The sequence below is a fragment of the Triturus cristatus genome, chromosome 4_1 (genome assembly GCF_964204655.1).
Source record: "Triturus cristatus chromosome 4_1, aTriCri1.1, whole genome shotgun sequence".
Lineage (NCBI taxonomy): Eukaryota > Metazoa > Chordata > Amphibia > Caudata > Salamandridae > Triturus > Triturus cristatus.
In genome coordinates this window covers 528178255-528191503 of record NC_140585.1, presented here as the reverse complement: position 1 = coordinate 528191503, position 13249 = coordinate 528178255, and the positions used below count along the sequence as shown (strand labels likewise).

The 13249-nt window shown below is 42.2% G+C and overlaps 1 protein-coding gene across 1 annotated transcript in view; it reads left to right on the top strand.

The window, feature by feature from the left end:
- PKP2 (plakophilin 2) overlaps positions 1–12994 on the top strand; it is a 416690-nt gene extending 403696 nt beyond the window's left edge. The window contains exon 13 of the mRNA XM_085652804.1: positions 10853–12994. Within this exon, the coding sequence (XP_085508930.1) occupies positions 10853–10921 (69 nt within the window). The 3' untranslated portion in view covers positions 10922–12994. The remainder of the gene's footprint in view (positions 1–10852) is intronic.
- The last annotated feature ends 255 nt before the right edge of the window (positions 12995–13249 follow it).

Sequence of the window (13249 nt, the reverse complement as noted above, 5' to 3'; positions counted from 1 at the left end):
GGACTTTACCACTGTCCAAGCCAAACCGGTACAATGCCTCGAGCGCTCCCTATCCACTCTGAGAAGAGATCTTGCAGACTAGGAGGACCGCAACCTGAGGATCAATCTTTGTATTTTTGTTCTCCCAGAGGGTATTGAAACCACAACTCATTCTGTGGCCAACTTCTTAATAACATAAATCCCAGAAGTTCTTCAACTCTCCTTTTCCAAAGACTTTGAGATCAAACAAGCCCATAGGGTGCCAACCTTAAGACCAAAAAACATCTCCTCTTTGAGACCTCTCCTCTTTAAACCACTACGTCATCAACACTCAGAACAAATCCTCACACAAATGATTGGGATCAAAATGATTAAATGGCAGGATCATAAAATCTCTATCCCAGGACTGACGAGGGACACCCTTAACTGTCGTACAGGTTTTGTGGCCCCCGACAAAGACTGTCTGCCATGGAGATCACCTTCTTTTTCGGGCTCCTCAAAGTTCCTTATCTCATTTAAAGTCTGATATTCTTTTCAGAACCTGCAGAATTTTCGTCCTTTCTGGATAAGAAATTGGAGTTGTGAATGGACTCGGACTGTCCTTTGGATACTGCAACCAGTCTGCCTTCTGCCTGACAACCCTAGACGACTCCAGTTTTGCATTGTCACCTCCGTTGCTCTTCCTTTTCTCCCTGCTAAGGAGGGAGATCCTTTTCCTGCTTGGTCTGCTTGTATTATGGTTGTTGATGCTGTCAGAGGTGTTACATTACTATCAGCATGGTCTCTAGGAACTTGTACTGATAGTCTTGTAGACGGTGTTCATTAATTCCTTAGACATTCCTCCGACTGCTACTACTTTGTTGTGATATTTCCCGATGTTTCTTTGAGACGAAGTGGACTACACTAAGGTCAGTTAAGTAGGAATGATGTTCTAATTTGGGTCTAATTTTGTTTGTGACTGCTGTGGTAGTCTCTCTACACTCTCAAAGCATTGGGATGGCAGCTAAAATAGGTCTCATCTTCTGACCCTCAGATCACTTCCTTATATTTGAGTTTACAGGGATGCTGGAATTTTTGACTAAGGGTTGGGCATCACATGCTTGGTTTTGCAAGCTTAGTTCATTGTACCACTCACCCCAAAAGCACTTCACAAACTTAATCAGGGTGCAGTTCCACTCATTAACATCCATAATGTTATTATGACAACTTTTACATTACTGGGTGTGGTGAGGATATTTCAGCTGGTCTCATAACTCAAGCCGGTCATGCGTTTCCAGTTCTGCTGTTCATGTGGGTCTAAAGCACCAAGATAGACATGTTTTTGTTTCATATCTGCTGTTTCTCCATCTACCATGCCTTGTATGATGTCTAATGTTTGTTTCAGTGATGCTTACAGTCCGCTTGTTTCATGCAGTATTCCAGATCTGATTGAAGCCTGTTCAAGTTGGGTTTTCTCCTGCTGCTTGTTATTATGTGCTACTATAGGGCCATATTGCTCTTTTTCACAAGACTAGAACAAATTCACACTTGCCACATTCATACACTTACTGAATTTTCTGCTCATGTACTCTACATCCAGCCTGCTCATTCATGTTGCCGGTTTTCTGCTGCCACTCTCATGCTTCACTATGGTTCCCCATGCATTCTGTCTCTTACAGACTTACCCTGGTCGGTAGGGTCCTTAGCAGTGATTCGGGTAATCCCGGGCACTGTGGGACCTCACATGGCTTTTTGTTTTTTCCACCAGTTTTCCTCCCAGCCGCACTCTTTCCTAACTCCCCGTCCAGGTGGGATGATGATACTACAAAATGTATACCTCCTAATATACATGATATCCCCTACAGCCTCTTTTCTGTGGCTCAACACCCCATATAACATATCAGAAACCAGACTCCTTTACCAATGTCCTCCTTAAATGTAATCTCCCTTAGCGTCAATAACCCAAACCACCCAGTAAAGAGTTCCAAAATTCTTGACTATTTCAAAAACGTAGTGGCCGATATAGTACTACTCCAAGAAACCAAGATTGGCGTTAAAGAGGTGCTATTGGTGAGAAAAGGCTGGGTTTCGACAGGATCTGTCTGTGATGAATGTTTACGCTTTCAACATTGATGAAGGGACATTTTGTCTCTCTCTTAATAAAAAACAAAATAGCATTCCACAAGAGGCGAAGCTAATTCAGGGAGGCGATTTTAACCTGCCAATGGACCCAATTTTGGATAGACTTTCTGCCTTCAGTTTCAGAAGCCTCAGGGCCCACAAACTGATGATCAATCTTGTGCTCTTCACATAGACTCCTAGGTGCATGGAGATTGCATAATCAAGGGGAGTAATGACTTTACATTCTTTTCGCCTCCCCACTCAAGCTTCCCCCATATAGACTATCTCGTGGTAGATGCCTCCCTTCTTAAAGTCACTTCTGATGCCTAAATCCACCCCATTCCCGTCTCAGACCATGCCTCTATTTCCCTATCCATTCTAAATCACCTAAATAAAAGAGAAAATAGAAAATAGCGGTTAAACTCAGTTATCCTCGATAATGAGACAGATGTTGAGGAACTATGGAAAAAAAATTACTTTTTCTTTAGGTACAACGAAAACGAAGTTTCTTCCCTTGGGACACGTTTAAAAGTGTCACGAGGGGTCAATTAATTAAGTATATGGCAAAAAAAACAGGCCATCAAAGAATCCAAAAGAAAGGAAGAAGACTTCAGACATTCGGTGACAAATCCTTACTAAAGGACATTAAGCAACTAAACTACATATATAATACCATTGTTAGTAAGAGAGCTCATCTCTTTATTCAGTCCCAAAAGTCTAAACATCTTTTTCATAACAGAGCAGGAAAAGCTTTGGCCAATGCACTCACACCTTAATGCAACTTTTACTTATGATGAGGTTATCAAAGCAATAAAATCAATCCACTTTGGAAAGGCTCCTGGTCTGGGTGGGTTTTCCATCAGCTTTTATAAAACATTTACACACTCAATCATTACACTTCTTAAAAATACCCTGGATCACTTTGCGCTCACTGGCAAGGTGACTGGTAGGGCTTCTGAGGTCACAATTGCCGATATCTCCAAAGAGGGTAAGGACCACTCTGACCCAAAATATTTCCACCCAATTTCATTATTAAATAGTGAAGCAAAAATCTTTGACAAAATCCTTGCCAAAAGATTGGACCTGTCTATCCCTAAGCTGATTTATAATTCCCAAACCGGGTCTGTCAAGGGGAGGCTCGCACTTTTTGCCATATCATCGAAAAAGCCAGTCTCTCTTCCTCACCAACAGCGCCGATCACTCTGGATGCCGAAAAGGTGTTCGACTAAGTTGGCCTTTTCTCCAAGCAGTCCTTGAATCACATAATCTCAGCAAGTCATTTATTAACATGGTTATGGCCCTTTATGCTAACCCCAAGGCTAATATTAGAATTAACAGTGTCACCTCTATCTCCTTTAGCAAGGTACAAGACAGGGCTTCCCCTTTTTCCCGCTCCTATTTTTACTTTCCATTGATCCCTTACTTCTACTTCTCAATACATCCTCTGAAATAAAAGGGCTTAAATTCGGCTCCAGGTTTTATAGAATAGCAGCTTACTCAAATTATATTCCTATTTTCTTATTGAGAAGGCGATTGCAGCTATCACCAACATTTTCCAGGATTTGTCAAGGGTTTCTGGGTACACTTTAAATAAGGAGAAAATCGAGGTCTTTCCCCTGAACCCTATATGCTTTTCCTCACATGTAGGTGACTCTGGTCTTAAGTGGCAGCCCAAACATCTTAATTACCTAGGAATTTGGTTCTGCTAAGATTTAGCTGAAGCATTACATTACAACTAAGCTCAGACTATTTCCAAAGTTAAAGACCTTCTATCATCTGGGTCTCCCAAGTATATCACATGGTAGGCTCCAAACACTCAAGATGATAACTCCAATCATGAACTATGTTACTACTATGCTACTGATGAAACTATCTTCCTCCTTCTCTCGTGAGAACGACAGATTAACCTCTAGATTTCTGTGGAGCAACAAAAGAGAGGATTTCCTATAAGTCACTTTGGAAAAACTTTGCCTACGGGGGATACAATCTCTCAAATTGGAGCCTCTATCAATCAGCATTTCTAGCAGCACAGGAAGCGTTCTAGCTTGTTCCAAATTCCCTGAACCGTTCCCGATGGGTAGAAATAGAACGTGCTGTTTGCTCTCCCTTTCGCCTATCTTCCATAGTCGCAATGTCAAAATGTAAAGCCCCGCAGTCTCATATTATTTTTTCAGACACCTTGGCTGCACTAAATATATTAATAAACATATGCCGGACTCCACCCACAAATCTAGACTAGCCTCACTCTGGTTGCTAGGAACATTCCCCACATATGGGCCTCCAAGGGTAGTCATCAAGAAAGGGATTTATACACTGATAATAAATCTCCACAGCTCTTCTCACGCTTAGCACAACTGTATGGGATTTCTTATTTGGACTTCTATTCTTTCCTGAAATCATGGTAAAGCTGTCCAAGTTTAAACATGTTATCCAGCCTTCTCTGTTGGATTGTCTAGCCACATGACTGCGTTTTGGTCACATTGTCTCCAAGATCTACAAAACCCTGGCAAATCACCTCCAAACAAAGTCTACGACTTTATACGCCAAATGGGCTAGCCACTTTCATTCCGATATCTTTGACCCCATCTCAGAGGATAGTTGACAAAATATTAGCAAGCTCTCGCTGTGCAATAAAATAGCTCCTTCTCTCCCCAAAGTTCTTCACAATGAACTTACTACACTGGGACCTGGGTAGACTACATTAACTAAATCTGCAAGAGAAGAACTCCGGTTGGAATTCTGACAAGGAGTCTGGCTCTTACCAACACATGTTTCAATGTCCACTTCTCGATCACTACTAGGCTCCAATACAAACCTATATCTCAGCTATTTTTAATACTTGAATAAATGTAGATTTTTCAATGGTGGCGTTGGGTCCCTGGACAAAAAGACTACCTTGGGCCTTAAAACCATTGACATGGCTCTGCATTACCTCCTTCTGGTAATTTGCAGTGAAAGTGATCCTGTCTGAATGGAAATCGTTTATCCGTCTCTCCTTCCACGCATAGTGGGCCTGGGTTACATTTTTGTAAAGGAGCCCATGGCTCTCAATCTACACACCAGTCTTATCCTCAAATCTCTAGTGAAGTCCTGTGATCCCTAGACAAGTTTATGGAATCCGATAAGAGCATGCCCACACACCTACCAGAATCAATCTTCAGAGACTAGACCCTTTCTCACCTTATCTCACGCTTAATACTCAAGAGATCCCACTTCACACCCCTTCACTCAGTTTCCCATCCTCCGTCTCATACAACCCTATATAATCTATGTTGCTCTGTGATACTTTCTTACAATAGAAATATCAGACACTCTGCTACACAGATTTTCCATTACACTGTCTCGTACAGCCCCATAGAGTTCTACGTCATTATGTTTCCAGTTGCTGCAACTACATTTACCATAATCACCATTTCTGTATTCATGAATATTATTTGAAGATGGCTGTTATTTTCAAAGCTTACTCATGCATGTGTTTCTCCAATTCCATATCTTATGATTTCTGGGGTTGTACAGCCTCTGTGTGTATCACAGAGCTTCTGCAATATTGGAATGTTTGTATGTGGTTCCTAATTAAAAATCAATACAATTTATAGAACAAAAGAACTTCTATGAATAAAAACAAAAGTAAACAGAGCTGGTGCTCTGTGGGTGTGTGGTGGTAGCAGAGTACAAATGGTTACTGTCTGGGTGAAAAAGCCTCTAGGTCGAGCAGAAAACATAGATTATCTGACAGATGTTGATTAACCGCTCTTAGACAATGTCACATTGGCTAAGCCCTAATTTTAGCTTAGACGTATTAATAGATTAAGTAGGTAAGTTTGAACATGTGATTTGAGTACAGGGTGCTACCTTAAAATATATTTGCATATTAAACATGTTTTTCATCCCACATGTCACGTGGATTGCTTGATTCAGAGTAATCGGCAACCTTCCATGTAGTTTGAACGATATGGGTAAAAGTGAATTTGCATGGACCAGGTCGGAGTTAATGGCTGGCCACATTAGTGTGGCTTTGTTTGTGTTCTTTTAAGGGAGGCAATCGTGGGCATGGCCAAGATGTGGGTGGGGGGTAGATGAGTGGTAGAGGATATTGCCATTGTTTAGGTCCACAGAGCATGTACTCCTTAGTTGAGGATGAAGAGAGAGGTTGTTGGTTGAGTGTTCTGAGCAAAGTAGAGAACATTCACAGCCAACTTGTAGGAGAACGGGTCCTAGGAGCAAGAGAAACTAGCTGGCTGTGTGTTGCTAGAGAACAGCACATAGCACACTCAGGCACTCAGCAGACCTATATGAGGCACCGAACTCTTAAATCAGCATTGAAGGGAGCTCACTGACCACGTCTAGGATTCAAACCTACAAATGGGCCACTCAGGATGGCGGACTCCTCCTAGAAACACTAGAGATAGGGTGAGAAGTCTGATTTCCTTAAACCAAAGGATCTTTTGCATACAAAGTGAAGGCTTTGGCATAAAAACCAGACTAGATTGAGACCCTTAAAGTATTACAAAATTGCTTAATTTCTTAGTACAAAATGTGATGCACTACAGCGGACAGTGGTCACATTGGAGGGTAAAGTCACTACTAGAGAAGCCGATCCAAGCCCTTCATGAAAACAAAAAGGATGTCCAGAGAAAAATCAAAGGCCTGTATATACCATGGTGTTTTTTATTAAATATATTTTTATTCTTTAAATTCAAACAATTGATCTGTGTTGCTCCATTTATTTTTTTAATGTATTATAGTCTCATTCAGCCATGTCCCTAGCATTCTAATTTGGTTTGTCAATTTCTAAATCATAAGCACATAGCTTAACAAACTATTAAGGTTCGGGAAAATATTTGTATGCTGTTTTCTTCCTGCTACATAAGCTCTCTTGTTATTCCTGCAGTAGTGATCTAGGTGTGTTTCCCATGTGGTCACCTTTCTATGGATTACACAGTTTTGTGATTCATGTTAGCACTGAAGTTTTGTGTTTTCTCTCTGGTCAGTGACAAACTTAAGTTTGTATCTCGGTGATTACTAGTTGTCTGAGTTACAGGCTTACAAGCTGTGGCCAATTTCAGCTGTGGTTTCCTGTTCTTTGGTAGTTATTTGTGGGTAGTTATCGGAGTCAATGATGGTTTATCGTCGGAGTTTCTCTCCACTAATTTCAAACATCTCTTCTCCTTCACATGTTGTCCAATACAGTATTTTCGTCCACAGCCCATTTTAATACTTCTGTTATTTTAAGAAATTGTGTTACTGGTTGAGGGTGGTGTAACCCCTAATCAACCAGCAATCACAATCCTTGTCAGGGTGAGACACAAACAAACCCCAAATTAACCTGTGCTAGCTTGGTAAAGATCAGTCAGGCTTCACTTCGATGCAAAGTGTAAAGTATTTATGAAGTGGAAATGCAACACAAGAAAAGAGTCCCACACAATTTAGAAAAATAGAGTGCATTTCAATAAATATAATGAGACCAAAAGAACAACAACAATCCAATCGGTTGAACTGGCATATGCAATTTTAAAGGGTTCCCTGAGATTAGCGCCAAGAAGCACTAAGCACCAACTATGGATATCTGGTTGCACCAGACCGGGACAAAGTCACAAGTTCAGGCCTACCGCGATGGAGCATGTGCCGGCTACAGGGATCCAGTAAGGCCTGCTGAACAAGAGTACCTTAAAACCTGGTTGGGGAGTGTTGCGAGGCCCCACAACGAGGATGTGTCGTGCAGCGAGGTGATGTGTCAGTTCCGAGGAGCTGTGAGGCAAGGTCCTGCATGGGCATCAAGTATCCCATTCACAAGAGCTTGAGATGTGAATTCTGGCATTGAGGATATGTCGTGCAGCGGAGGCAATGCATTAGTGCCGAAGGGCTGCAAGGCTACGATGCGACAACATGCGTAGTCATAGAGGCTACCATCAATGAGAGATTTACAATGCAAGGGCCTGTGTCTGGTAAGCCTCGCACACTGGCAGCTCCGATGCCGGCTGCCAGGTCGATGCTCAATCCTTGCGGTTGGGAATACTCGCAGAAGAGGATGCATCGGTTCTGTTCAGGATCACCGCGCACACCAGAGGTGATGTCCGTACTGCTGGATCCACAGATGGACTGGCAGATCACCTTCAGGTTCAATTCCGAGGGCCCAGTACTGGGGTGGCACCACTTGGCAGGGTAGGGCTCACAGAGGGCAGAGTCCCTGTGCTGGGTTGAAGGTTGTGGGAGCCTTCTGTCCCTAAGGCTTTTGTCAGGACGTCAGCCAACTAGCCCTTGAAGTTACTCTGGGGCCCGGCGCTCAACAGATGCAGGTCCAGTCCTTCTCACTCAGGCAAGAAGGCAGCAGTCCAGCAGAGTGGCAGTCATTTCAGCAGCACGTCAGTCCTTTCAGCAGCACAGCAGTCCTTCTTACTGGCAGAGCATTCACAGGTTTCAGAAGTGTGTCCGTAAGAGTTAGTGTTTTGGGTCCAATATTTATACCTGGGGATTTTTTGAAATTGAGGTTTCTCTTTGAAGTCCACAGGCTTCCTGCCTTTCCTGTCCTGACTACAGACTAACTGTAGGGGCTATAAATCCCTTTGTGTGGAGGCAGGACACTGATTATTCAAGTGCAAGTAGGGCCTGTCTCCACCCTCCCATCCTGCCATTGATGTGTGTGGTAGTCTAGGAGGAATACGCAAAGCCCAACTGTCAGCTACACCCAGTCATGTCACTCAAAGACAGGCTGCAGGCACTATATGGCTGAAGCACAAAAATGACACATTTCTAAAAGTGGCATTTTTAAAAAATTGTAATTTAAAATCCGCCTAAACCATGAGAGAGGATTGTTCATTACAATTTCAAAGAAACCAAACATGAACCGGGCATGCCTTGTTCTCGCATCATGCATGCCAAAGATTCATCGCCAAAGCAAGTAGAAGGGACAAAGGGCATCGCTTGCCTGATGCCTCTTCTCACCCGCCGTGGTTCAGAAACACCTGCCCAGTGTGTACTCGTGCTGTACATGACAGTAATTTAACCATGCTCAAAATCCATCCCATATCTGCTTTGCATCCCTGCTGTTCAGCTTCACTTTCTGTTAAGACTTCTCTACAGTAGCTTTGATTGCTGCGAAAGGTGTCCTTGGAGATATCCATATAAGGACCCCCTTGCATATTTACAGTACCTGATGTGAACTAGTTGCCCTTTCCATCTACTTGTCAGTTTCTCTTCTTCTACCTTACCTGTGTCTCTTGCAAAAAGGCCACATCCACTGCCCTCATTCTCAAAGAGCAGTAAATCTGATACTACTTGATTGCTTTACCAATATCCTAATGTTCAATAAGAGAAATGCCATAGTTTATGCCCTTAGATTGGTTGTGATTTTTAGCAGATATTTAGTTTGATCTGCCTACTTGAAAAAAGTATTTGTTTGATAATTCTGGTCTTCACCAGCAGTTCCTCTTAGGTCTGCCCAATGCTTTGCCTCTTTTGCTGCTGTGAAAAATGTGCTTTTATCACCATCTTTTTTCTCAAATTTGGCTGTAAATAGCAACATTTAGCGAATCCACATATTTCTGAGTTTGCACTTCACTGGAGGGGTTTTGCTGGTTCTGGACTGCTATTGTGCAGTCGGGGAATAAGCATATTTTACTGTTTGCCATCGTAATGGAAGTGAATTGTGTCTGCATTGGTAATATCTTAATTCAATAATCATGTGACTATCAGTCTTAGCTCTTAACCAAGCAAAGGAGCGCAGATTGGTATGACATCCATTGCTCTAGTGAGAATAAATCTGATAGGGCTTAGGCTGTTATATCGCTTCTTGCATTTCAGAGATGGAAAAGAGGAATGCAACCCTTCTGTTTCTTTACCCTGCTCTCGCTCTCCCTTTTCCACTTTTCTTTATTTATAATTTACCTAATCTATGTTTTTATTAGATTTTTTTTAGCGAATGGGTAGTTTTATATGCCCCACTGCACCCTGAATTTGATATTGCACATTTTAGCAAAATTCACCAGCTTTAAATTACATTTGCATGTTGTCATTGTGTTCGTACTCCAAACTGAAGTTTTGTCTCTCTGGATTCACCAGTCTGGGATTCGACTTGTGGAACTTTGTCACACTGATGTAATGCCATTTAAGGAGTCTTGTATTGTGTGCCATATTTCCCACGTTATAATGTAATTAACACCAGAGTTGCTGTTTACCCTGTTTTGCTCTCCCTTTTCCACTTTTCTTTATTTATAATTTACCTTTCGGAAATCTATGTTTTTATTAGATATTTTAGGGTAATGGGTAGTTTTATATGTCCCACTGCACCATGAATTTGATATCAGCTGGTCTTGCACATTTTAGCAAAATTCACCAGCTTTAAATTACATTTGCATGTTGTCATTGTGCACGTGCACCAAACTGAAGTTTTGTCTCTCTGGATTCACTAGTCTGGGATTCGACTTTGTGGAACTTTGTCACACTGACGTATTGCCATTTAAGGAGACTTGTATTGTGTGCCATGTTTCCCACGTTTTAATGTAATTAACACCAGAGTTGCTGTGAAGTCTCTCACCCATTTCGATTCATTTTGATGACTTGTGATTTCTTCCAGAGTTGTTTAACCCATACAATGTGTTTATCAGCATGGAGGGTGGAAGGGAATCACGGCTGTAATGGAAATGCAATGCTGCCTTCAAAAGACAGGGTTTCATTTCAAACCAAGCCAGACATTGGAGATGGTCTGTGTAAGCAGCAGTTGTAAAGTTGCATTGGTTTTAAGTCATCCTTGTCTCTAATTTGTGTTTACCTACAGGCTCACTTTAAGAAGACAGACTTTGTCAACAGCCGGACATCAAGAGCCTACAACTCACTTAAAGACTGAGGAAAGATGTGTTCTGCGTCATAAAATGGACACCGTTGTGTCCTACAAAGACTTTTTAAGGCTTCTTAGCAGACTCACTTTTTTTACTATCAACTTTTGAAGAAACCTATTGCATTTCCTGTGTTCATCTGCACTTTTAAACTAATGTCCAGCGTTCCTACCTAACAGCACTATGTTACTAACTCTCTCTAGTTGCACTGCGGTTGTCTGAGGGAGGCCTTATTCCTAGTCCGCTAAGACTCCCTTACGGACTCCAGCCCCACTCCCACCTGCAGGTGCATTCAGCAGCCTCAGAGAGCGCTCCAACACAACAAATTACAGGTCGGCTTAATGTGATATTGGCATCACCATCAACACTGAAAGGCCCTGCAATTCACGCCAGGTTATTCATTCTATTGTACATCAAACAAAGCTTTGTTATACACACAAAGCAGGCAAAAGAAAATTGGCGTTCTACCTGCCTTCACAAGTGAGAGGGAGGTAGGTCTAATGGGAAGGAAACGAGCTCTGCACACCCAGGCCTTCAAGGGCAAGGCATACCTAACCCTTTAACTAATTAACAGCACATAGCACATGCAGTTTTTGTCTTAAAAAGGTAACACTGAGAAGTAGCAATATCGGCGAAGCTGCGACTGATACAACTAAAAATACTCCACAGAGTCTACGTTTCGGGTACACGATTGGTGTTGATGGGAAGGAGTACAAACGGGTTATGTAGGAGACAGTGTGGGGAGGTGGGGACGTACTTTCACATAATTTGGGAGTGCCCTGTAATACAGGCATACTGGAAGCGGGTGCATGAATGTATCCATACAGTGTGGGAGGTAGACTTGCAACCCGAGGTTAAAAGGTGCCTCTTGAACATCTGGGAGCCCACGGACATACCAGCAAAGGGTAAATTATGGGCTACGCTCGGACAGGTGATCGCAAAGCGTAATATAGCGCGCATGTGGGGAGCGTGCACACCCCCATCGCTTAGTGAGTGGAAAAAATATATGGACTGGTGTATGCTGCAGGAGAAAACAGTCTATGTGGCCCGGGGGTGTCCTCAGAAATGGGTGGCAGTTTGGTCAAAGTGGAATGAGTAGCGTGGACACTTATGTGAACCCCCCGTGATCCCCTCCCTTGACGAACCATTAACGCAGTAAGGACCTTTGTACTGTCAGCAAAATGTGGGCTAAGCCATCTTAAATACAATGTGTGTATACAAATCTGTGATTGCTGCAATGTACGAAAATGTGATTATGTATGTGTAATGACCAACAAGTTGCAAATAAAAAGAATTGATAAAAAAAAAAGGTAACACTGGTTGCTATACTCACTCCTCTCTGTAGCGATGTATATATATATTTCCTTTACATTAGGGTTGCCTTTCTACATTTAAAAGCTGTGAATTTCAAGTATTGTATAATTTAGGACAGCAGTGGAATATCTGTAATGTAGCCAAGCTGTACACGTTTAAATCACAGTTACATGCGAATGGCCATGCTACCAAATAGAATTGAACAGAAAGTGTTATTGTGGAATAGCCATTTGCAGGAATAACGCCAACTCACAAGAGGTCTGAAGTGACTTACTCACTCAAGATGGCGCAACATCTTAGGCCGAGGGCTTCCCATTGCTGGGTCTCATAACTGGCTGCAGCTGGAGGCGCTTTGCGCCGCTCATGCTACCTGCCCATGTGCTTGGGAAATTATAGAAAGCGATGACAAAACTGTACCACTCTTCCATATATTTAACTACCCACTCCGCTCCTTAACGCAACTTACCTTATGGCAGCAGTCTCGCTGAGGCTTTGTAACCAGGGCACTAAAGCAGTTGTTTTATACCTGTGTGGTGTGCTGTAGACATTTTGGGGCCTGCAGATTTAACCAGAAAGTTTGTCTCGCTACCGTGCAAAAAATAACGAATTAACAGATGAGTTAAAAAGTACAAGCAGGAGTGTTTGGTGTGTAAGAAATGTGCACGAGTAATGTAATAATTTCTTCTCTACATCTTTATAAAATTTACATTTTGCTGTAACGTAATTTCATACCCACTGTTTTCAAGAAGCAATAAAACATTTTATTAACAGTGTGCCTTTCTTTGTAGCTTGCACATGCAGTTAACATGTATGAGAAATTGTGATTTGGACTGTGATTGTATTGTTAACAATAGGTGGAGTTCCTAACGCGTCCTCTGGTTACAGCAACAATCTCTACCGCAGCTGAAGTTTGAATACCCAAGTGCACAAAGTCATAAAAACCTGACATGCAATGCATGTTCATTCTAAGATGCTCACGCAAGATGCCATGATCAAAGCGATATCTAAAGCCATTGTCATGAACA